General features: G+C 43.3%; 1 protein-coding gene across 2 annotated transcripts in view; it reads left to right on the top strand.

Annotated features, from left to right (window-relative positions):
- Positions 1-24,443, top strand: part of LOC132402195 (retinoic acid receptor RXR-gamma-A-like) — a 282,730-nt gene that overhangs the window by 118,390 nt on the left and 139,897 nt on the right. Inside the window, exon 1 of one of the 2 annotated variants that reach the window (XM_059984907.1) lies at positions 3,519-3,733. The exons of the other annotated variant lie outside the window; for it this stretch is intronic. Within the exon in view, the coding sequence (XP_059840890.1) occupies positions 3,700-3,733 (34 nt within the window). The 5' untranslated portion in view covers positions 3,519-3,699. Of the gene's footprint in view, positions 1-3,518; positions 3,734-24,443 lie in introns of those variants that run through there. 2 annotated transcript variants of the gene reach the window in all.

Raw genomic sequence — 24,443 nt, forward strand, 5'->3', positions numbered from 1 at the left:
TTCCACTTTCTGGTACAACCGCGTCCCATTGTCATAAAACACTCGAAGTTTAGCAGGGTTCAGAGTTTGAAATCTAATCTTATTTTGCTTTAGTACTCGCTTTACTTCAGAGTATTCTTTGCGTTTCTGGAGGACCGCGGCGGGGTAACCTTGGTTGAAATATATTAATTTATCCTCTAAAAACACTCTCTTCTTACCCCAGGCCCTTCGTAGAAGCTCCGCCTTGGTGCTGTACCAAAGGAATTTAATTATTATTGAGCGTGGCTTTCTATCCTGAGTAGGTTTCGGGACAAGCACGCGGTGGGCTCTTTCGACTTCCAGCTCCATAGCTGGGGGAAGATCCAGCGCGTCCCGCAGTAACTTTTCGACAAACTCCGTCATAGACGAGCCCTCCCCCCCTTCGGGAACATTGTAGGTTCTGATATTTTTCCACCGTGATCTTCCCTCCAGGTCAAGCAGTTTACCTTCTTGCTGATGTAATATTTTTATTGTCTTACTCAGTACCCGTTCCACGTTTTGAACGCGATCTTCCACCTTCTCAATTCGAGTCTCTGCCACTGCTATTTTTTGATTAAAGCTGGCGAGCTCTGACTTAACATCATGGAGCTGCTGCTCAATTTCTTTCTGGAACTCCCTTATCTCTGTCAGGATTTCGAAGATATTCACCGCTTCACCTGAACAAGGCCCAGCGTCCGCCTCACTAGCACGCGGTCGGGTAGGAGAGCAGCTCGCCGCACTCCTCTCGGATGCAGGCTCTGCAGTGTTGCCCTTTTTATTTACATTTCTTTTCCCCATTCTTGCCCCTCTTTTCAGTTCAAATATTTGTCGAAAAATATTATATTTGATGCGTTAACGGGGCTTAATACACTTTTTTCTGGAGGAGCTAGTGACTTAAGCTGCCATTCTCGACAATGACGTCACTGGAACCCTGTAGCCTTTTTTCAATACCTTCTCCCTTTTCCTACCTATGTTGTTGATACCAATGTGTACCACAACCTCTAGCTGTTTTCCTTCCCACTTCAGGGTGTTGTGGATGCGATCAGAAACATCCTGGACCCTGGCACCTGGGAGGCCAACTACCATCTGTGTTTCTTTCCTGCATCCACAGAATCACCTATCTGACCCCTTAACTATAGAGTCCTCTATCACTGCTGCCATCCTCTTCCTTTCCCTACCCTTCTGAGCCACAGGGCCAGACTATGTGCCAGAGGCACAGGCACTGTTGCTTCCCCCGGGTAGGTCATTTCCCTCCCAACAGTACTCAAACGGGAGTACTTATTGTTAACGGAGATAGCCACAGGTTTACTCTCTAGTATCTGACCCTTGCCCTTCCCTCTCCTGACTGTTACCTACTTATCTGTCTCTTGAGACCCCGGTGTGACTACTTGCCTGTAGCTCCTCTCTATCACTTCCTCACTTACCCTGACCAGACGAAGGTCATCTAATTGCATCTACAGTTCCTTAACCTAGTCCCTAAGGAGCTTCAGCATGACCCACCTGGTGCAGATTTGGCCTTCCAGGAGCTGGCAGTCTCCTGGACATTCCACATCTGACACCCAGTACAGAACACCAGCCTCACAGACATACTTCCTATTCCTATTCTTCATAAGTAACTTAGCTCACCTCGACCTGTTATCACCAAACGAAAGCCTACTCTGTCTCCCTGTACTCCTACGTTGTAGGATTGGCTCTCAGTAAACAACTCTTCTGCCACTTATTTTAGAAAAAGGCCCTGCGTAGGCTGTGTTGTAATTTATTTATTATCACATGTATTCAAATGTATGATATGAATGCCAAATGACTTTTTATCAGCAGCACAGTATATTACAACAATGACAAACATAGTTTAACATAAACTTAAATTAACAACAAAAATTTACCTTATTTGCACAACAAAATAAACATAAGCAACACACGCAAAATGCTGGAGGAACTCAGCAGCTAGGGGAATCTGTGGAAATGAATAAACAATCGACGTATTGGGATAAGACCCTTCATCAGGATAATGATAGTGTAAGAGGAGAGAGAGGAAATTAAATATTGTGTGAGATAGTGTGCAGGTTTTTTAGGTTGAACACAGAAAAACTGACAAGAACGTAGGTAACCGGAGGACTGGAGTCAGAGAGATATGGCATGGAAACAGTCCGCTTGGCACACTGATCACACTCGTCTGAGAATGATCTCGTATTCAGCTAGGGTTTCAGCCCGAAACATCGACTGCACTTTTTTCCATAGTTGCTGCCTGGCCTGCTGAGTTCCTTCAGCATTTTGTGAGTGTTGCTTGGATTTCCTGATCATCAAAACAGCGTTTTACGCAAATCTTCCATTAATAAAATTTTTAATTCATCCTACCTTCACCTCAATAACTCCCAGTTTCTACAGTTCTCCCACACATTAAGGCAACTCACAGAGACTATTTAACCCACTAACCCACATGACTTTGGGATGTGGGGGGAAACCAGAGCACCCCAGAGAAACTTCACATGGTCACAGGGAGAATGTGCAAACTCCTCACAGGTCAGAGGCAGCAGTTCTACCAGCAGCATGATTGTCAAGAGACGAGGAGAAAGTGAGGATAGCATTCTGCAACAGCAAGATGTGGAATGGGCAGCCTAAAAGGCTGAAAGGTCGATTCAACAGCAACTTTCAAAGGGGAGTGCAATTAGTTGTTGGAGTGGTGAAATAGTGGGGGCTCTGCTGAAAGAAAGACGAATCACATAACACACACTGCTGGAGGAACTCAGCAGGCCAGTCAGCATCTGTGGAAAAGAGTACAGTCAACATTTCAGGCTGAGACTCTTCAGCAGATTACACAGTTTTTGCAGTCTACTGGCAGAAGCTGAATAGGCTGAAATATACAGTCGGCTTCCCTATTCGATAAACAGGTTGTAGACATACAAACCCCTCCTTGTAAGGGGCAAAAATAATGGCAGCATTTCCTACCCTCCCCTTCTTGAAGCCATTCAGCCAGCTCAAATCTCATTTTGAGAGTTCCCTGGGACCTGTGATCCGAGCATTTATATTATGCTTAATGTAATAAGATCTCACAAATCTTTTTATAGTTTAAGCTACTTTAGCATGTGTTGCCTTGTGGAGAAGGGGGTTTGGGGAGGGGAAGAAGAGAAGGAAGTGGGATGGGAGGTAGTGGGTGTGGGAGATTATGGAGTTTGGAATGCAAATGTTGTGGGGAGAAGTTAAAATCCAAGGCTATTTATGTACTCAGCACATGTGTACAGTTTAATAATTGACCAGGGCAGAGATAGGGAGTTTAATGTTCTAGGTGTGGGATTTGATTTGTGGCTGTGGAGATAATTAATGGATTTATGAACAGCACTGACAGCCTGGATTTAGGGACGCTGTCAGTCAACAGCTTTTTTTTACCCCGAGCATCATCTGGTTTTCCTGAGGAGCGGCAGAGGAGGTAGAGGAGAAGCGATTTGATTTAGATTTTCTTTACACGCCCCTGACCTTTGGTCTAGTCTCTTCTGCCTGTGCAGAGCAATTAGGATTTTTTTATGCGCAGGCAACAAAAGTGATACAAGTTTACCCAGCCAGTGCTGCCCATTCCTTCTGTTACCCCTTTCCTCCTGGTGAAGTGGTTGAATCTCACCAGCAGAGCTGTCAGCTGGTTCTTCCGTGGCTCCTGGACAGTGCTCAGTGTCAGCACCTGGCTCCCATTTGCACCAGTCATCAGAACCAATGGAGGACTTCTGGACCCTTCGGCCCTTTTATGGTAAGATTAGCTCTCCTTTGAAGGTGTGCTTGCTAGGAGAGGGAATTTGTGTCTGTCCACAGGTAATCATGTCTGTACCTCTGTGGGGAAGTTGGCCCTGTACCACAGGACAGAGAGAAGGGATAAACTTGCTGATAAACTTTTACCAGGATAACCATGCCTACGACTTTGCGATACTGTTAACCCCACTTTGCCCTGGTTTTCTAGTTGGATGGTTTTCTACACCCTGTATCCCCCACCCCTCCCAAGTGAAACTTGCAGAGAAGCTCAGGAGCAGAATTTTATCAAATTCTTCAATATCATTCCTCATGTTTAAGGATGGGTGGCATGGACTCAGTTGGCCAAAGTGCCTGTTTCCATGCAGTATGTCTCTATGATGATGTGGATCTCATTGGCAAAGCTACTATGTATCACTCATCCCTAATTGTCCTTGAACAGAGTGGCTGACTGTTGGTAAACACAGTAGGTGCTGTAGTCAAATCAACACGTACAAAAGTTGAATAAACTCAGCAGGTCGGGCAGCATCCGTTGAAGTGAGCAGTCAAAGTTTCGGGCTGAGACCCTTCATCAGGCTGACTGTCGGTGTGTCTGGAGTCACATAGACACTTTGTTGGGTGAGACATAGAGGTATACAACATAGAAAACAATCCTCTTGGCCCAACTCATCCATGCTGACAAAATTTCTGAACTGACTTAATCTTATTTGCTTGTGTTGGCCTATATCTCTCTAAACCTTTTCTAACAACCTGTCTTTTAAAGTTGGTATTTGTAGTCTCCTCAATCATTTCCTCTGGCAGCTTGTTCCATATACCCACCACTCTTTGTGTAAAAAATCAGTTCCTCAGATCCCTTCTAAATCTTTTCCCTCTCACCTTAAACCTGTGCCCTGTGTCCCTTTTCCCTGAGGACAAGATTGTGCCATTCGTCTTACATACACCCCTCCTGATTTTATTCATCTTGGAGCCTCTTATGCTCCAAGAGGCAAAACATTTCCAACCTTTTGAAGATGTCCCTAATAGTGGAGAGCCTAGTGCCCATGATGGAGCTGGCTGAGTCTCCAATCCTCTGCATCCTTTTCTGATCCTATACATTGGAGCCTCCATACCAGATGGAGATGCAATCAATCAGAATGCTCTCCATGGTACAACTGTAAAAATTTGCTAAGTCTTTTGGTGACATACCAAATCTCAAACTCCTAATCAGGTATATTATTGAGGTGGTAAGAAAATGAGAAAGTCCATGGAGGGGAGGCTGTTTCTATGATGTGTTAAACTGTGTCCTCAATTCTATGCAGTTTCTTGCAGTCATGGGCAGAGCAATTGCCATACCAAGCCATGATGCATCAGGATAGGATGCTTCTGTTGGTGCATCAATTAAGATCGGTAAGGGTCAAACTTCTTTAGCGTCCTGAGGATCTAGAGGTGTCAGTGAGGTTTCTTAGCTATAGTGTCCATTGCTTTTTGTGGCAACATGATGTCCTGAGTTTGTAAGCGGTGATACATAACTGCAACTTTCTTTTCACTTTGCCTTTCTGCAAATGTGACAAGGTGGAAGAAATAAGTGTGAGTCTGAGAGAGGGTCAGTCTATGTATGTGTGTTTGACCATTCATCATTTATGGAACATAAAAAATACACCTTGGCAATCAGCCCTTTCCACTATATTGAATTAAACTACTAAATCTCTTCTGACTGTACATGTCTTCATCCCTCATCTTTGAATATTCATGTATCTATCTCAATGCCACTATTGTTTCTGTATCCACCACCTTGTAGCACATTCCTGACTCTCTCTGACTAAAAAAATCTGCCCTCCTTTAAACTTTGCCCCTGTCACCTTGAATGCATGGCCTCTAGTACTTGACATTTTTACCTTAGGTAAAAGGTTCTGACTGTCTTCCTATCTAATCTTACAAACTCCTATCAAGTTACCCCTCAGCCTCTGAAGCTCCAGAGAAAACAACCCAAATTTGTCCAGCCTCTCTTTATAGCTCATACCTATAATCCAGGCAGCGATCCTCTTCTGCACCCTTTCCAAAGCCTCCACATCCTTCCAATAATGAGACAACCAGAAATGCACACAACTTATTTGGCCTACATTTGTCATTAAGTTCAAAGTGGCACATAGCCAATGGATGAAAGAAGGGGAGTGCCATATTGGGGTTTATATGCTTAAACTGTGGGACTGCAAGCATGGATTCACCACTAGTGTGTAGGCACCTGTGTGTAACCGAGAGCTGGGTCAATCGTCTAATTATATACAGCTGAAGATCATTTGGAGATTATTTGGTTTGTGATGTTCCTGTGGATGCCAGTATATTCTTACAGTACTGTGCAAAAGTCTTAGACACACACACACACACACGTATATATATTATATAGTTAGGGTTACTCAGACTTTTGCACAGTACTGAGTAACGATTGGTTAAAATAATAACGTGGTTGGGAAACAGAAATAAGAGTATATATTTTTGTATTAGCTCAGTAGCATGAAGTGTTATTTGTTAACTGAAAAACATAATGTACTATACGGTGCAAAATGTGTACCCTAGCTATATATATGTGCTTAAGATTTTTGCGCTTTATTGTAGTTCAATAGAACCTGCAGAAAACAACTAGCTTTCTTTTGCCTGCCTTTGTTTCCCTACCCTGACTATGATGGAGCTTATGCTTTCAAATTTCTGCTATGATGAATGAAGCTGTTGTGCTGTCTTAAATGTGTTCAGGCAGGAAGAGATCAGAGAATTTGAGGAGAAACTGGCCACGCTGGGTTTGTTTTCCTTGGAAGCAGAAAAGACTGAGGGAGTCTTACAAAATTATGTGATTGAAAGACAGAATGAATAAAAAGAAAATTTTCCCAATAGTTGTGCCTAAAACTTGAGAACAGATGTTTCCGATAATAGGTGGGCAGTTTAGAGAGGATTTGGGGGGGATTTTTTTTTCCCCAAGTGGGTGAACAGAATCTGGAATACACTATCTGAAAGAGTGTTGAAGGCAGAGACTCTCACAACATTGATGAAGCACTTGGATGTGCATTTGAATTATCAAGGCATACACCAAACATTGGAGAATGAGATTAGTACAGTGTGGTAAACAATCTGCTGGATAAACTCAGTGGGTTAAGCAGAATCTGTGGGATAAAGGAATTGTTGATGTTTCAGGTCCTGATGCAGGGTTTCAACCCAAAACATCCACAATTCCTTTCCTCCACAAATGCTGCTCGAGCTGCTGAATTCCTCCAACACATGGTTTTTAATATCAGATTCCAGCATCTACCATCTTTTGTATTTCTAGTATAAGTGGCTACTTGATGGGTGAGTATGATTATGGTGGGCCAAAGGGCCATTTTTAGTAGCTCTATGACCCTATGTGGAATGTTGTCATGGTATTGCATTGCACCTAAGGGCTGACACCATGATGTGGGCATTGCAAACAGTAGGTTGACCTACTGCAGAATCTCTAGAGGAAAGTAGAGGAGCTGGCAGAATTACTGGATGGAATGGTGAGGGAAGTTGGTTGTTGGAGAATCAAGATTGGGAGAGTTCAAAGAGTTGGGGTCGAGAAACTGGATATCATCCTCGTGGAGCAAAATCTCAGCAAGATAAAAGGCAAGTAAGAGATATCCTCATGGTGATCCCAGTCCAGCATCACAGATCTCCTGCGGCAAGCCAGCAATGATCATTGCTAAGATAACATGGTCAGCCTCCAGAAAACCACCACATGAAAATGAGGTAAACTGATAGGGAAATACTGGCTCACCATGACTCAGTCTAGGAATTGTCAAGAGGAATCTCCAGCAGCATCCAAAGGTATCAGGAAAAGGTGACAAGAGTTTCCAGACCCCACACATTTGGTGTGAAGAGTGATGCTTCTTGAGCAATGAACAATTTTGGGTTTTTTTTTGTCCTTGCTGTCAAATACCATCAAGGAAAGAGACATGTTCCAAGAGTGCAGCTGGCTTTTTGTGTGATTCTTTGCAGTCTTGACTGATTCAGTAAGAAACTGTATTGAAAATAAACAATAAGCATCCACAGTCAACTCCGTGCTTGGAGACATTATCAATTTGAGGTTTTCAGAAAAACCTCTTTGCCTTGCTGAGACCAATCACTGCCAGTCTCAATGTCAGAAAGTTGTGAGTTCATGACTCATCCCAGAATCTATGGTAGGTCCCAGTGAAGTTGTCAGAGTATGGCTTTGTCAATCACCCTGTACATGGGTGACATCATTGCCTTCTGCTTCGATCCAAGGTCAGTTCACTTATTGATCAGCATCTGTGACCAATTTGACTTGATATCAGGGGCCAAAATTAAGTGCACAAAGAAGGAGGCCATGTCCTTGGGCAACTGGCATGACTGATCCATTGTCTCTTCACATTGGGTCTGATTACATGAAGATGCTGGGGATCTGGGTTGGAGGAGCAGAGGCATTCAACAAGAGTTGGCTGGAGCGGTTAAAACAAACATTGGGACACTTGCCTTTGGTAACTGGGAAAAACCTGGCCATCAGGTATGATATACTCTCAGGTCTGCTTTACTTGGTACAGTATGAACCGCCCCTCTGCTCCTTCAGTTTGGAAATCACCTGGGCCATTTTCCAGTTCACCTGGAAATCCAAGTTGGAGTAAAACATACAGATCACAATGCACAAGTCCCTAGACAATGCAGGGGAAAACATACCCAATAGCACTCTCACCTTGATGACAATCTTCATGTGTAGCTGCATCAGGCTGTGTGGAACCTAAGTATGTGGGTACCAAGTATCTTATGTGCCAAGGTTCTGTCTGTCCCCAGTGTTGTGCATGATGGGTCTGGCCCTGTTACTGCACAATGTCCCAGTCAGCTGGACATTGCTGCCTGCCTGTTCTATGTGGAAAAGTTTTTCCATAACAACACCTTTGACCACGTCCATCAGGCAGTGGTCAGCTTGGCACATCTTGCAGACACTGAAGGAGAAGGACTGGATGGACACAGTGGACTGGTTCCCTGAACAGACTGTCCAGACATTCTAGCAGGATGTATCATCACCAGAACCTCACCAACAGTAACTAAGATCTTGCCTGGCTGGTGGTGAGAGGAGCCCTCCTAGTCAGACCCTTTGTGCATGCCCGTAACATCACTCCCCATGGAATGAATGCTGTGGGGGTGTGTAATGGCTCACTTCTGTGGACTGTAGGTTTACAAAGAGACAGATGTAAGGGCCTGGGCCATGTTTCATCCTGAGATGCTGCATAACAGAGGAGTCTAATCTACAGGCTGTCCCAAAGGTACATGCAAAGTGAAGGAGATAGTGCTGCTGGCAGATCATCAGCTCAGTGAAAAACACCCTTTGGGCTGCCCAAAACTTGGTCTACCAGCTCATCGAGATGTCCGTGGAGGCATGTTGCTGCCTAGCGAAGTCCAGGCTCATGAGTACATACTGAGGGACATACACACCGCAAGGGCTCAGTGGGGGATGATGACTGTCTATGGTTCTTTCGCTACTGGGCAGGGAGGGGTTGGGTTGGGTGGAGAAGCTCCTCAATTATTATAGTAGCATACCTCTCCAGGGGGCCACATGAATGGCAGCAGTGCTGTTGGTTTTTAAGAAATGTAATAGAACATCACTTAACACATTGTCTATGAATGTAAGAATGAAAAGTCATTGCATGAATTACTCTTGAATTAATTTTTATTGTGAATAAAATTTCTTTTAGTTAAAAACAATTCTGCTGTTAAACCAAGCTCTATGTCCTGTATGTAATAATCAGCTTTGGAAAAAGAACAGGAGGCAATTCCCCAGTGTCCTAGTTTATAGGAATGACTCAGTGATCAGTGCTACATCTTTCCTGTTTTCTACATTTGCCATGCATGACTTTTCATTTGGTGTAAAATGTGTCTCACTCTGTCCCTTGCTTTCAGTCTTGCCTTCACTCTGTCTTTTCCAGTTTTGAATCTGTTTGATTCGAACTGAAATCTGAGGATAACTCACAGCACATGGAAACAAGCCCTTCAGCCCAACAAGTCTATGCTGATCATCGAGAACACATTTACATTAACCTTATGTTAATCTCATTTTAGTCTCCCTACGTTCCCATCAACTCTCCCACTTTACAGGGAGTAATTAACCTACCAGACTCTGTGTGGGAGGAAACCAGAGCATCAATGGGAAGTCTACACAGGTCACAGTGAGAACATGTTCTACACATACAGCATCAGCCATCAGAATTGAATCTGGGAGGGGTGGGGGAAGACAGGAATTGAGAAGCAGCAGCTTCATCCGCTGTACCACTCTGTCACTCACATTCATTCCATACAACGTGCTTTGGGGCCTTCCTCCCAACAGAATGTCAGACGTGGAGATGTCAATAAATCAGTTTATTATTGTTGCAAGGTACAGCGAAAAGTTTGTTTTACATACTAACTACACAGATCACTTCTTTACAACAGTACATTGAGTTATTTTAAGGTAAACCAATAACCAAGTGCAGAATATAGTGTTACAGAGAAAGTGTAGTGCTGATAGACAATAAGAAGCAAGGGCCATCGCGAAGTAGATTGTGAAGCCAAGAGTCTACCTTATTGTCCTAGTGCACCATTCAGTGTTCTTATAACAGCAGCCAGCAGCTATCCTTGAGCCTCGATGTACCTTAAGGCTTTTGTATCTTCTGCCCAATGGAAAGTGAAAACAGAATGTCTGAGGTAGGTGGCTGCTTTCATAATGTTGGCTGCTTTACCATAGCAGTAAGAATTCTAAATAGAGTCCATGGTTATAATGTAATCAATTCATGATTTCTCAGCAAAGAAGTAGTTCATACCTGTATGCAATGAAACCTAGATGATATTTTGGCAGGAGTTGGTGTGGAAAGCAATATTTGCTCTATCACAGTGAAATCAGGATATGCCCATCTGCAAAAGAAAATCTTGTCACTTACCCTCTACATTAACAGACATTGCCAATGGGAAATCCCCCACTATCTAACATCCTGGAAGGTGCGTGGGGTTCACCATTGACAGGAATCTTTTAAATACCATGTCTACAAGAGCAGGTCAGAGGATGGGAAACTTGGGCAATTACTGACCTATTTCCTGCTCCCTGAGTACTTTCCACAATCTACAAGGGGCAAGTTACGACATGGCAGATGCTGGAACCATCTTAAGAAGCATCTAAACAAGAGCATCAATTGTTGATGATGCAGATGGGTAAAAAAATATTCATTAGGTTGAGAACATCTATGGGAAGAAAGGAATTTTTGACATTTTGGATTGAAAAACCTGTATATGTTGCTCAACACAGTGAGCTCCTCCAACAAGTTGTTTGTTGCTCAAGTTAAGTGGAACACTCTCCACTTGGCTGAATGAGTACAGTGCTAAGAAAACTCAAGACTTGTCACAAATCAAATGGGTTGATTTGCCCTGAATGGTTTCCCATCCACCATACTAAACATTCACAATATCCACCACTAGTACACAATGTGCTGTGTAGTGTTTCCCTCTGGGCTGCCTGCTGATAGCACTAAATCTTCAACATTATTGGGTCTAAATCTTGGAACTGCCTTCCCAACAGCGCTGTGGGAGAACCTTCACCAGAAGGAATCCAATGGTTCAAGAAGGCAGCTAACTCTCCTAAAAGGGCAGTTAGAGATAGGCAATAAACACTGGACCTGTTAATGATGTCATCAGCCAAACAAAAGATGATTTAAAGTAAGGCATTTTTGGTTTTAATGTGCTGTGTTAGTGTATATTTAAATTGCAATGAAGTGCTTTGTGACTTATGACTTATCTTCCTGGCTTCAATGCCATAACTTTATCAACGTCCATGAGCAGGTGAGTTGGCATTTATCCAGAACACATGGGCTGGGATTACTTTGAGAACCTTGCCCTCTTAACAAAGTTTAGAGCCTCTCGAAAAATGTTTTTCTCAGATTATTTTAACAGTAAAAGTATATGTGAGTAAATAGGTTTGCAACTGTGTTTGCACAGTGCAAACCTATTTGGTTTACACTTCATTACTGTGCTTTACAATAGGCACAATTTAATTTGGAAAGCTACCTATTGTTCCTTAAGAACTGTGAAGCTCTAGTTAAAAGAGATACCTCTGAAAATATGTATCGAATTCTGCTAAAAAGAAATGAACCGAATTTCAGTGAGTGGAAGCAAAGTGTAGGACAGAGCCTGTCATTTGGAAAAAAAAGATGTAATTGTTCAAAGTGTTCTTTCATTTGCTGTTATGACAAAGCAGTGGTGGCAAAGCTGACATTTACTGCCTTTGCTGAGCTCCCCTTCAGGAGGTGCTGGTAGAAGTTTGAACTTCAGGCTTTTCAGCCTTAAGAAGAAATAACCCTGTAAAATTTTAAATCCTGTTATGTCCATCATTGCTGTGTTATAGTCAGGTAAACCAACCTGTTCTCAATGAGAACAATGTGAAATTAATTTATGACATTATTCATTTATATGGCAAAAACACATCCCGTAGCAGCAAATGTGATCAAGCTGTTTGATGATCCAGGTAAGCCTTCTGCATCAAAGAACTCCATCTTGACCAGCTAACTCCATCTCAATATCCAGTCCAGTGGGAAGGGTCTTGATCTGAAATGTCTGTTCATTTCCCTCCATAGAAACTGCCTGACATGCTGAGTTGCTCCAGCATCTCTTGTGTCTCTGTCTCTCTAACTTTCATACTTCAGTCATCCCCACTCTAATCAGCAAATTCCTGTCACCTTTCTCTTTGCTCTCCAACATTCATATTTATAGTATTTACAGTATGCCAAGGGATTTTCAAGAAACCAGCAAAAATATGTTTTTATGAACATTAGCTCAAATAGTGTCTTTTATTTCAGGTTTCGTGGAGAGTAAGCATGAAGACATTTAAGTTTTGTTTACGTTTATATACATAAAGGCATTGGAATGGTAGGCTGATCAGCCTATTTCTCTTGTAGATTTGATTCTGTTGGATTTATTTTTGCTCTATTTTACATTAACACCTTTTAGTTTTCAGAATTGCAGTTTAAAGCATTGTTGTTAAAAAGGTAAGGAGGAGACCATTTTACAGTGTACTGTACCTAGGAAGTGCTTATACCAGAGATTTAATTCCTTCATCAATGATGCAAGAGGGAGAAAACCTGTAGGTGTAGCGTATATACCTATAGATTTCAAAAAGGCATTTAACAATATGGAACAGAAGAAGCTGGTGCATAAATGTGGAGCCTAGGCTGTTGAAGGAAGTGTCTTAATGGAATAAAAATTGGTTGGCTCATAAACACCAACAGTGTTAGAATATATAGGTCCAGGCTAGAAGAATACTACTAGCAGAGTATCCCAGGTTCAGTGTGTTCCCCCCCCCCCCCCAACACTGCCTTCTTCCAATCCTCCAACTGTCCTATTTTTGTCTCTATTCTCATTCCTTCCCCCTCCAGACCCCCATCATGTAATTTCATACTCCTCCCAGTTTCATTTACCTGCTCCCCATGCATTTCACCCACAGACTCTCCCTAACTGTCCCCATCTGGGCCTTTTTTCATATGGACCCACTCTCCTCAAATATTGCCTTCCTTACATCTACCCCAGCACTGGTAATCCTTTGTGCTCCTGCTTATCTCTCTTGAAACATCTCCCATCTCCACCCCACTTCATTCCGTCTCCCTTCATCTTTCTTCCCTCCTCAGTCTACCATTTACCTTTGACCCCTGTCCCACCACTCCCATTATCCTCATTTTGCACCTATTACCTCTTTCCACCCTTCATCCTAACTGAGCGTTTCGTCTCAGAGAATTGACAGTTCCTTTCACCTGACCTACACTGTTTGACCCACTGTATGCCTCCAGCAGACTGTTTGCTTTCTGTGCTTATTTCTAGCACCCCAATTACTCCATATTGATAAGATGCAATCAGAGCAATGTGTGAGGTCTCTACAGTGGCTGATGCTTGTGTAATGCAGCTTTTGACACTTACTCTTCCTGTTTTTGGATATTGCCTCAATGTGAGTTTCTATTTGTCTTTTCCCAAGAGCTCTCTAAAATGCCCCACCCCACCTATGAATATTCTTGCCAAAGAATTCAAAAGGGAAGTCTTGAAATCTCTGCATTCACAACCTCCCCCTCAACCAGACAACATTAGTTGTTTGTTGCTTAAACCCAGATCATTGCCCTACAGTAATCTTGTGCATGTGACCTCTGTTAGAGAGCAAGACAATGGGAGAGAGAGTGAGAAGGGAAGAGATCAAGGAGAAAGGGAGAGAGTAAAGAAGCAGAGGAAGAAACAAGGGAGATGGTGTGAGAGAGGTGCAGGGAGAGAAAAGTTGGGGGTGTGGAGAGGCAAAATAGAAGAAAGGAGAGAACGTGTACTAGTGACAGAGAATCTGAGTGAAAGAGAAATTGGGAGCAGAATCAGAGAGTTAGAGCGAGAACAAACAGAAAAAAATAGAGAGGAAGCAGGAGAAATGAGGGGGGTGAGAAAGATAAAAGGAGAAAAAAACAGAAATAATGAGAGAAAAGTAGAGAGAGATTATAAAGAGAGACAGAAAAAGAGGGAATGAAAAATGCAGAAATAAGATGGATAGAGATGGATAAGAATAGAGAGATAGAAAAGCAGAGAGTGGGGAAAGAGAGAAAGGGAAAGGTATTCAGTGGTAAAAATCAATAGAAATAGTAATGGAAAAGTATGTAGATGACAAAGAGAGCGCACAGAAGGATATAAAGAGATACAAATAGAGAGAGAAAGATAGAAAAGGGGGAAGAGAGAGGCAGAGGGAGAGAAATAGAGAGGGAAAAGGATAGAAATCGAGAGTAGGAGAGAAAGGGAGGGATGTCAGTGCACTGAAAGCTGCGTATTTCTCCAAGCACTAGAAAATCCTGTATTGACAGCTCCTAGAGGACAGCTTGTTCCATTTTAGAACGCGCAATCTATCCAGCAAAACAATCTATTTTTGGATGTACTCATTCATATTTACTTTTAAGCCCAAACGTATTTGTCTAATTAATATTTTCATGGTTTTTAGAGTTGCTGTTCCTGCCTTCTCGGCAGCCTGGCAAAGGCACACAGCAGCAGATGCACGTATGTTTTATGTATTGTGTATTACACTGAGTGCCATGCTAAACAACCTTCACTGCCCAGTGGGTGTCAAAACGTTAGCAGCAAGAACATAGAACAGTACAGCACAGGAACTGGCCCTTTGGCCTATCATGGTGGTTGGAAGGCTTGCCTTTATTAGTCAAAGCACTGAGTTCAAAAGTCAGCAAGACATGCTTCAGCTTTATAAAACTCTAGTTCAGCTGCTTCTGGTGTATTACTTATAGTTCTGGTAAAATAAAACATAGAACAGTACAGCACAGGAACAGGTCCTGCAGCCCATAGAATTGTGCCGAACCAGCTAAAAAATAAATTTAAAAAAATCCTTCTTACTTGCACAATGTCCATATCCCTCCACCTTCCTCATACTCATGTACTGAATTGAATTGAATTGACTTTATTTCTTATATCCGTCACATACATGAGTAAAAAATCTTTACGTTACGTCTTCCGTCTAAATATGCAATGTGCAATTGTAGTAATTTATAATAAAAAGAATAGTCAGTATAATGTGGAGTACACTCAAATCAGCATGAGTTAATCACTCTGATGGCCTGGTTGAAGAAACTGTCCCAGAGCATGTTGGTCCTGGCTTTTATGCTGCAGTACTGTTTCCCGGATGGTAGCAGCTGGAATAGATTGTGGTTGGGGTGACTTGGGTCTCCAATGATCCTACGGGCCCTTTTTACACATCTGTCCTTGTTAATGTCCTGAATCATGGAAAGTTCACAACTACAGATGTGCTGGGCTGTCCACACCACTCTTTGCAGAGTCTAGTTCCCATACCAGGCAGTGATGCAGCCAGTCAGGATGCTCTCTATAGTGCCCCTGTAGAAAGTTCTTGGGATTTGGGGGCCCATACCAAACTTACTTAACCGTCTGAAGTGAAAGAGGCACTGATGTGCCTTTTTCACCACACAGCTGGCATGTACAGACCACGTGAGGTGAATGCCGAGGAACTTAAAGCTGTTTACCCTCTCAACCCCAGATCCATTGATATCAATAAGGGTTAGCCCGTCTCCATTCCTCTTGTAATCCACAACCAGCTCCTTTGTTTTTACGACATTGAGAGAGAGGCTGTTTTCTTGACACCACTGAAGAAGAGAGATGACTTCTTCCCTGTAGCCATCTCATTATTGTTTAAGATAAGGCAATGTAGTGTCATCAGCAAATTTAATTAGCAGATTAGAGCTGTGGATGGTGACATAGTCATGGATATACAGGGATTAAAGGAGGGGCTCCTGTGTTGAGAGTCAGAGACATGGAGGTGAGGGAGCCCACTCTTACCACCTGCTGATGCTCTGACAGAAAGTCCAGGATCCAGCTGCACAAGGAAGGGTCAAGGTTGAGGTCTCTGAGCTTCTTGACAAGCCTGGATGGAACTATGTTGTTGAATGTTGAACTGTAGTTCAAGAACAGCATTCTCACATAAGCATCCTTCTTCTCCAGATGTGTAAGGACGGTATGTAGAGCAGTGGCTATTGTGTCATCTGTTGATCTGTTGTGTTGGTAGGCGAATTGTAGGGTGTCCAGTGTGGGTGGTGGCATGCTGCAGAGTTAATTCTTGACCAGCTTCTCAAAGCATTTGCTTATTATTGAGGTGAGCGCGATAGGACACCAGTCATTCAGGCATGTTACCTTGGTCTTTTTTGGTACAAGGACAATGGCAGATAATTTGAAACAGGAGGGCACTCTAAACTGAGAGAGGGAGGAATTAAAAACATCTGTAAACATACCTACTGCACATATCCTGAGTACTCATCCTGAGATGCCGTCCAGTCCCGTACCCTTGGCAACTGTCCATTCATTGGACACATCTGCGTACCTCAGCCTCAGAGATGACCAGGTTGCAGGTTGTGGCAGTGGCATTCTTTAAAGGCTCAGGGTTAGCGACATCGAACCGAGCATAAAAGCGATTGAGCTCATCTGGGAGAGAGGCCGTGACGTCGGCAGCAGCCCAATATTTGGCTTTGAAATCTGTGATGGCATACAGCCCTCGCCACCAGTCCTGTGTGCTATTCATTGTGAATCTTGACTCAATCTTGTCCCTATATTGTTGTTTCGTAGCCTTGATAGCTTTGGGCAGATTGTAGCTGCTTTTCTTAAGCTCTAGCTGATCGCCAGCGATGTAAGCTCGATGTCACGCTGTAAGTGCTGCTTGCACGGAACTATTGATCCAGTGTTTCTGGTTCGGGAAGACCCTGACCAACTTCTGGGGGACACCATTGTCGATGTATGTGTCTCCATTGGTGAACTTGGAGGCATCTTCATCATGGAAGACATTCCAGTTGATGTCATCGCAGCGATCCTGCAGCATGTGCCTAACTAAACATCTCTTAAAAGCCTCTAATGTATTTGCCTCTACCACTATACCAGGTAGCACATTCCGGGCATCCACCACTCTCTGAGTAAAAAACCTTACTCCTCACATCCCCTTTGAAGCTCCAAAGCTTCTTATAGTGGGGTGACCAGACCTGTATGCAATACAGTACTCCAGATGTGGCCTAACCAGAGTTCTATAAAGCAATATAACCACTTGACTTTTGAAATCCATTATATGAAGGATGTTGAGGCTTTGGGGAGAGTGCAGAAGAAATTAACTGGAATGCTGCCTGGATTAGAGGGCATGTGCTCTAACAAGAAGTTGTACAAACATGGGCTGTTTTTCTCTGGTGGCTTTAGAGGTTTATAAGATTGTGAGAAAGGCAATGTAAGGGTCAGATTTTTACACAGCGAGTAATGGGCACCTAGAATGTGGTGCTTGGAGTGGTGATCAAGGTACCTTAGGTACTGTTAAGAAATGTTTAGATGGGCACATAAATGTGAGGAAAGTGGAAGGATATAGACATTGTGTGGGCAGAAGAGTTGGCCATTTGATTATTAATTTAATTTGTTCAGAACAACATTGTGGGCCAAAGAGTCTGTTCTTAAGCTGTACTGTTCTATTTTCTACATCAGTGGTCGCCAACCCATCGATTGCAATCGTCTGGTTGATCTTTGAGACTTTCCCAGTAGATCCCGAAAAAAAAAGAAAAAGAAATACACAAATACTATTGAGAGATTGTTTCCGGGTTGTGGGGTTTTAGTTCCATTCTTTCTGCCCAGTGTGCATGCGTGTAGCTCCCCCGCATTACACAGTGTAATTCAGTGGTCCTCAAACACTGAAACAAGGAAACGATATGAGTCAGCTGCATCTTTCCTCATTCCCTGTCACACCCACTGTTGAACTTGAACACATGCGAGGTCATCAGTTGCCTAAATGCAGTGATACCCTCGTGTCAGGGATCACTGGTCGGCCTCGGGTAATTGGCCGGCGGGAAGTGCTGTTGCTACTGGCCTGGAGCGCGGACAGATGGGCACCGCCTCTGGAACTGTTTAGCACACTGAATGTTCATGGGAACCTGGTGCTAAAATATTCGCAGACGACCTAATTCGGGTTCAGCGTTACGTAAGTAGCAGAGCAGCTACTGCATTGTGATCTACAGTAACAGACTTTTGTTGGCCGATAGATCCTACAAGAGGGGGCGGGCGGGCAGGCGCCCTGTTGCACTTCTCACTCGGTCACTCGCTTTCTCTGGACTGTGACTGCTGCGGCCCCAGCACGGGAACCTCTGGCCTTTACCTTGTCCTTTCACCTGACCCACAACCAGCCTCACCTGGCCAAGGCGTCTGGTGGCGGGCGTGCGGGAGGCTATCTAATGAGGCAATGAAGCCCTCAAAACTGCTTTGGTTTACCTGAGTCCAAGCACCCTGCACTTAAAGACAAACCTGTTGAGTTTTTTCAGCAGAAAAAAACGTGAGCAAGCGGAACAGAAGCTAAATGCTGAGAGCCGTGAAAACTAAATTGTGGAATAGACTGGACATAAGGAACCTGCTTTGAGTATCGCTGTATTCCAATCTTGAATAACACCACCCCCCCCCCCCCCCCCCATCGGCTGGTCTGCAAGAATATTGTCAATAGTAAACCAGTCCGCGGTGCAAAAATAGGGTGGGCACCCCTGGTGTTTATACATTATTTCTACTTCCGGGTTGTGGGGTTTTGCTTCCAGTCTTTTCTGCCCTGGTGCGCATGCGTGTAACTAATCGATTAGGGGTTGATCTTGCCTTTCACTAAGGCCGAAGTAGGGGATCTTGGGCTTAAAAAGGTTGGTGACCACTATTCTACGTTCTATATCTGTGCTGACGTTAATGCTAAATTAAAATAGATTTATCTGAGTGTAGATGATTCACATCCCTCTATTCCCTACAGAATCTTGTGCCTATAAAATAGTTTTTTAAATGTGCTTATTATATCTGCCTCCACAACTTCCTCAGGCAGCATGTTTTGGCAGTTAAAAACTGTGTAAAAACACTTGCCCTAACACATCTCTCTAAACTTTAAAGTTATGTCTTCTAATGTTTGACATTTCTACCTTGGGGTAAAGGTTCAAACTGTCTACCCTATATTTTCCATATAACCATATAACATATAACCATATAACAATCACAGCACGGAAACAGGCCATCTCGGCCCTCCTAGTCCGTGCCGAACTCTTAATCTCACCTAGTCCCACCTACCCGCACTCAGCCCATAACCCTCCACTCCTTTCCTGTCCATATACCTATCCAATTTTACCTTAAATGACATAACTGAACTGGCCTCTACTACTTCTACAGGAAGCTCATTCCACACAGCTATAAATCTCTGAGTAAAGAAATACCCCCTCGTGTTTCCCTTAAACTTCTGCCCCCTAACTCTCAAATCATGTCCTCTCGTTTGAATCTCCCCTACTCTCAATGAAAACAGCCTATTCACGTCAACTATCTATCCCTCTCAAAATTTTAAATACCTCGATCAAATCCCCCCTCAACCTTCTACGCTCCAATGAATAGAGACCTAACTTGTTCAACCTTTCTCTGTAACTTAATTGCTGAAACCCAGGTAACATCCTAGTAAATCGTCTCTGCACTCTCTCTAATTTATTGATATATTTCCTATAATTCGGTGACCAGAACTGTACACAATATTCTAAATTTGGCCTTACCAATGCCTTGTACAATTTTAACATTACATCCCAACTTCTGTACTCAATGCTTTGATTTATAAAGGCCAGCGTTCCAAAAGCCTTCTTCACCACCCTATCTACATGAGACTCCACCTTCAGGGAACTATGCACTGTTATTCCTAGATCTCTCTGTTCCTCTGCATTCCTCAATGCCCTACCATTTATCCTGTATGTTCTATTTGGATCATTCCTGCCAAAATGTAGAACCTCACACTTCTCAGCATTAAACTCCATCTGCCAACGTTCAGCCCATTCTTCTAACTGGCATAAATCTCCCTGCAAGCTTTGAAAACCCACCTCATTATCCACAACACCTCCTACCTTAGTATCATCGGCATACTTACTAATCCAATTTACCACCCCATCATCCAGATCATTTATGTATATTACAAACAACATTGGGCCCAAAACAGATCCCTGAGGCACCCCGCTAGTCACCGGCCTCCATCCCGATAAACAATTATCCACCACTACTCTCTGGCATCTCCCATCTAGGCACTGTTGAATCCATTTTATTACTCCAGCATTAATACCTAACGACTGAACCTTCTTAACTAACCTTCCATGTGGAACTTTGTCAAAGGCTTTGCTGAAGTCCATATAGACTACATCCACTGCCTTACCCTCGTCAACATTCCTCGTAACTTCTTCAAAAAATTCAATAAGGTTTGTCAAACATGACCTTCCATGCACAAATCCGTGCTGGCTACTCCTAATCAGATCCTGTCTATCCAGATAATTATTAATACTATCTCTAAGAATACTTTCCATTAATTTACCCACCACTGATGTCAAACTGACAGGTCTATAATTGCTAGGCTTACTTCTAGAACCCTTCTAGAACCCTTTTCCTCTCATAATCTCATAATTCTTTGTCGGGTCTCCCCTCAGCTTCTGCCCACCCAGAGAAAACAACCCAAGATTGTTCAGTCTAACCTTATAGCTAATACTCTCTAATTCAGGCACCATCCTGGTGAACTTCTTCTCTACCCACCCAAAAGCTGTTGTAATGTCATGATCAGAAATGTACATAATAGAAGGCTGCAGATTATATCTCAGGGCTGTGCCCGGGTAACTGGTCTCCATGGACTCATTAGAACTAAGTGCCCCTAGCCCCTTCATCAAAATCCTACCACTCAACCCAAGGAAAGGGGAAGTGGGGTCTGAAGATCATTTTGGATTACAGCATCACTGTCAGGCAGTCAGGTGAGAGCTACAATAAGCTTTATTGTGATTCTTCTATCGTCAAATATCTTCCCCAAAATTATTCCCTAAGCTCATAAGAAGAATAGTTCTCTATGTGGTTGTGAAAACCCAATGATGATGATGATGATGATGGCATCTATATGTCTCAAAGGACAATGGATAGTGGCACTGGAGTGATCTCTCCAAGACACAAGCCTGGGTAGAGGGTATGAAGATCCTGGGATGCCCAGCCTCACCAGTATATTCCAAAGGAAAATGAAGCAATATGTTTGGCAACAGCTTGGCTGCAGGAGCTGTTGGGAGGATGGTCAGTGACGTCAGCTGCCTTAGAGTCTCCAATCTGAATTTTCTGTCTGGATTTACTCCCGTAGCCTTCATACTTCCCAATGCTACCCACAAGGCAGTGGAGCTATTTACCCATTGCTGGGGATCTGGTATATGAGCACCAGGGCATGTCCACACACCAATGGGCCTGCATGCTACGTATGCAGGGGCCAGACCTCCTCCCCATCCTCTGTAGTTCAGCCTGAGTCTGAAAGGTGTTCATTTTCCATGTGCAGCCAGCGAGGAGGCACTACAAGGCTTGCTGTTGGAGAGGCTCTGTACTAGCAAGGAGAGACGTATGCAATCAGCTGTCCTTTTCACAAGACTGCTAGCTAGCGGTGGAAGCTGAAAGTGAGAGTGACAAGCACTACCCACTACACTACCACACTAGATGTATCACAACAACCATTTGACATGCAGAAGCCCAATAAAAGGACTTGAATTTCTTTGATATCTTTTTTAATCTCTGGATAGCCCAATACTATCATAATGCTAGGCTCGTAAATAGAGTAACACTGTCATTGAAACAGGACCTTCAACCCAGTGTGTTCATACCAACCTTCAACTACCCACCAATATTAATCCGATTTTCCAGCAGTTAGCCCAGGATCTTCTGCTACTTGACGAATTAAGTGCTCACCTAGATATCTTTCTGTGGGAGTCTCTGCCTCTATCAATATCGTGGGGAAATACCAAAGTGAATTCCCTATTGCAATGCAATACTTGTAGAACTAGGTCCTAGGAACTGCAAGCCAATTATTAAAAAAAACACGATCTGTTGCAGTAATGTTGGTAGAGGGGAAGTGATTGACTGGGGTAATTAATCATCACTGTTCTTCAAAATTATGTTCTAGAATTTTTCCTCCCACCTTAAAGGTTAGGACCTCAGATTTTCATCTGCAAGATACAGTTTAAAGGAGCAGCCTGCTCTGTGTTTCAGGAAACCTCAGCCTTCTACATCATGCATCAAGCTACTAACCCCCACTCATTGATACTACTCTAGAGACTAAAGGTGTAATAATGAATCACTGCACTGGAGGCCTGATCTATTGGAAGAGTTGGTGAGGCCCAAGAGGGGTCAGAAACTGTGGGGAGAGGTGTGGGGTGGGCAACGTGAGGATGGTGATATAGTTCCTGTAATGGGAAGCAAAGGTCTTACCACAGGATTCCCAATCCAATGCCAAGTTGCAAATACCTTTTTATGTGGGAAAGTCAAATGATCAAATTTTCTCTGCAATGCTCCATGAGGGTTGTTACTCAGGGCAATGAGTTACACCAAGCCTAACCGATTCTGGGAAGGACCTAATCGGATTTACATTGTGAGTAGACACATCCAACGTCTTTGATTTCGTTCCAAGTCTATTTTCAGTCATGCAACTGGCAAAACCCAAAATATGTATTTATTTCTATTATTTTGCCTCTTGGTTCAGGGTCTATAAAGCTGGAGGTGTCGGGGAAGAGCCCTCTCACATTTAATTTGACGTAGCTAATTCCAGTCCCATTCTGCCATTTACTCATGCTTACCCTCTGTATCTCCTTCCAACAAAGTTCTTTTGGGCCATTAAGTCTTTGCCATCATTTGAAGCTATCAATCCCACTTCCCTTCTTACTTCCCTGCTGGCTACTTTCTCATGTGTCCCATCAACACTCCTGTACCACATGCTCACCAAAATTTGCAGCTGCCAATTAACCTAACCAGTCCCTCACCTTCAAGTTCAAATTTGTGTCGTTAGCATCAGTATCCAGGATAAAAATGCCATGAAAATCAGCCTTTTCCAGCAGCACCATTGTATATTATAAACATACATGACATCAGATTATATTAATATAAATTACATGTAACTATCATGACAAAATAAAAATGGCAGCATTAGTGCAAGTTGAGCAAAACAGAGTCCATGGTAGTGTCAAGATTTTTCATGTTGGTTCAAGAACCTGATAACAGTGGGGAAGGCACTGTTGTTGAACACTGAGGTGTGGGTCTACTGCCTGAAGGCATCATCAAGAAGACAGAATGTCCTTGAGAAGATGTCAGGGGTAAGTTTTTTACTCAGAGAGTGGTGACTGCATGGAATGGGCTGCCAGTGACAGTGGTGGAGGCGGATACGATAGGGTCTTTTAAGAAACTCCTGGATAAGTACATGGAGCTTAGAAAAATAGAGGGCTGTAGAAACATAGAAAACCTACAGCACAATACAGGCCCTTTAGCCCACAAAGCTGTGCCGAACATGACCTTATCTTAGAACTACCTAGGCTTTACCCATAGTAAACACAAAGTACAGTGCAGATGCTGTGGTTAAATTAACACGTACAAACAAGCTGGATGAACTCAACAGGTCGGGCAGCATCTGTTGAAATGAGCAGTCAATGTTCCGGCCCAAAACGTTGACTGCTCATTTCAACGGATGCTGCCCAACCTGCTGAGTTCATCCAGCTTGCTTGTACGTGTAGGCTTACCCATAGCCCTCTATTTTATGGGTAACCTCTAAGTAATTTCTAAAGTAAGTACATGCTCCGCACAGCATTATGGACCGAAGGGCCTGTATTGTGCTGTGGGTTTTCTGTGTTTCTATGTAGAATGGTTCCAGAACGGTTTCAGCTCATCACCACCTTCTCTAGGGCAACTAACGATGGGCCATAAATGCTGGTTTGGCTGGCGATGTCCACATCCTGCAAATTTAAAAAAAAAGATGGTGAGGTCCCTGATAAGGGACATCACCTTCCTGACACTTCGACTCTTGTAGATGTTCTCAATGGTGGGAGGACTGTACCTGTGATGGGACTGGCTGAGTCCAGCACTTCTGTGGTCTCTTGTGATCCTATGTATTTGAGTTTCCATGCTGTAACCAATTAGAATGGTTTTCAAATGTGGAAGGAAAGCAAAGCACTGAGGAAAGATCCATGTGGTCACAGAGAGAACATTTGAACTCCCCACAAGAACGCTGGAAGTATGGATCAACCCCAGGTTGCTGAAACTGTGAGGCTACAGCACGATTTCTGCACCACCATGTGTCACCAGGCCAAATGGTAGTTGGCAGGGAATCCCAGTACAGCCTGCCCAAAAGGAGAGAAAAGGAATTGCATCAGCATAACACA

Source organism: Hypanus sabinus, chromosome 11 (genome assembly GCF_030144855.1).
Source record: "Hypanus sabinus isolate sHypSab1 chromosome 11, sHypSab1.hap1, whole genome shotgun sequence".
In the NCBI taxonomy this organism is placed as follows: domain Eukaryota; kingdom Metazoa; phylum Chordata; class Chondrichthyes; order Myliobatiformes; family Dasyatidae; genus Hypanus; species Hypanus sabinus.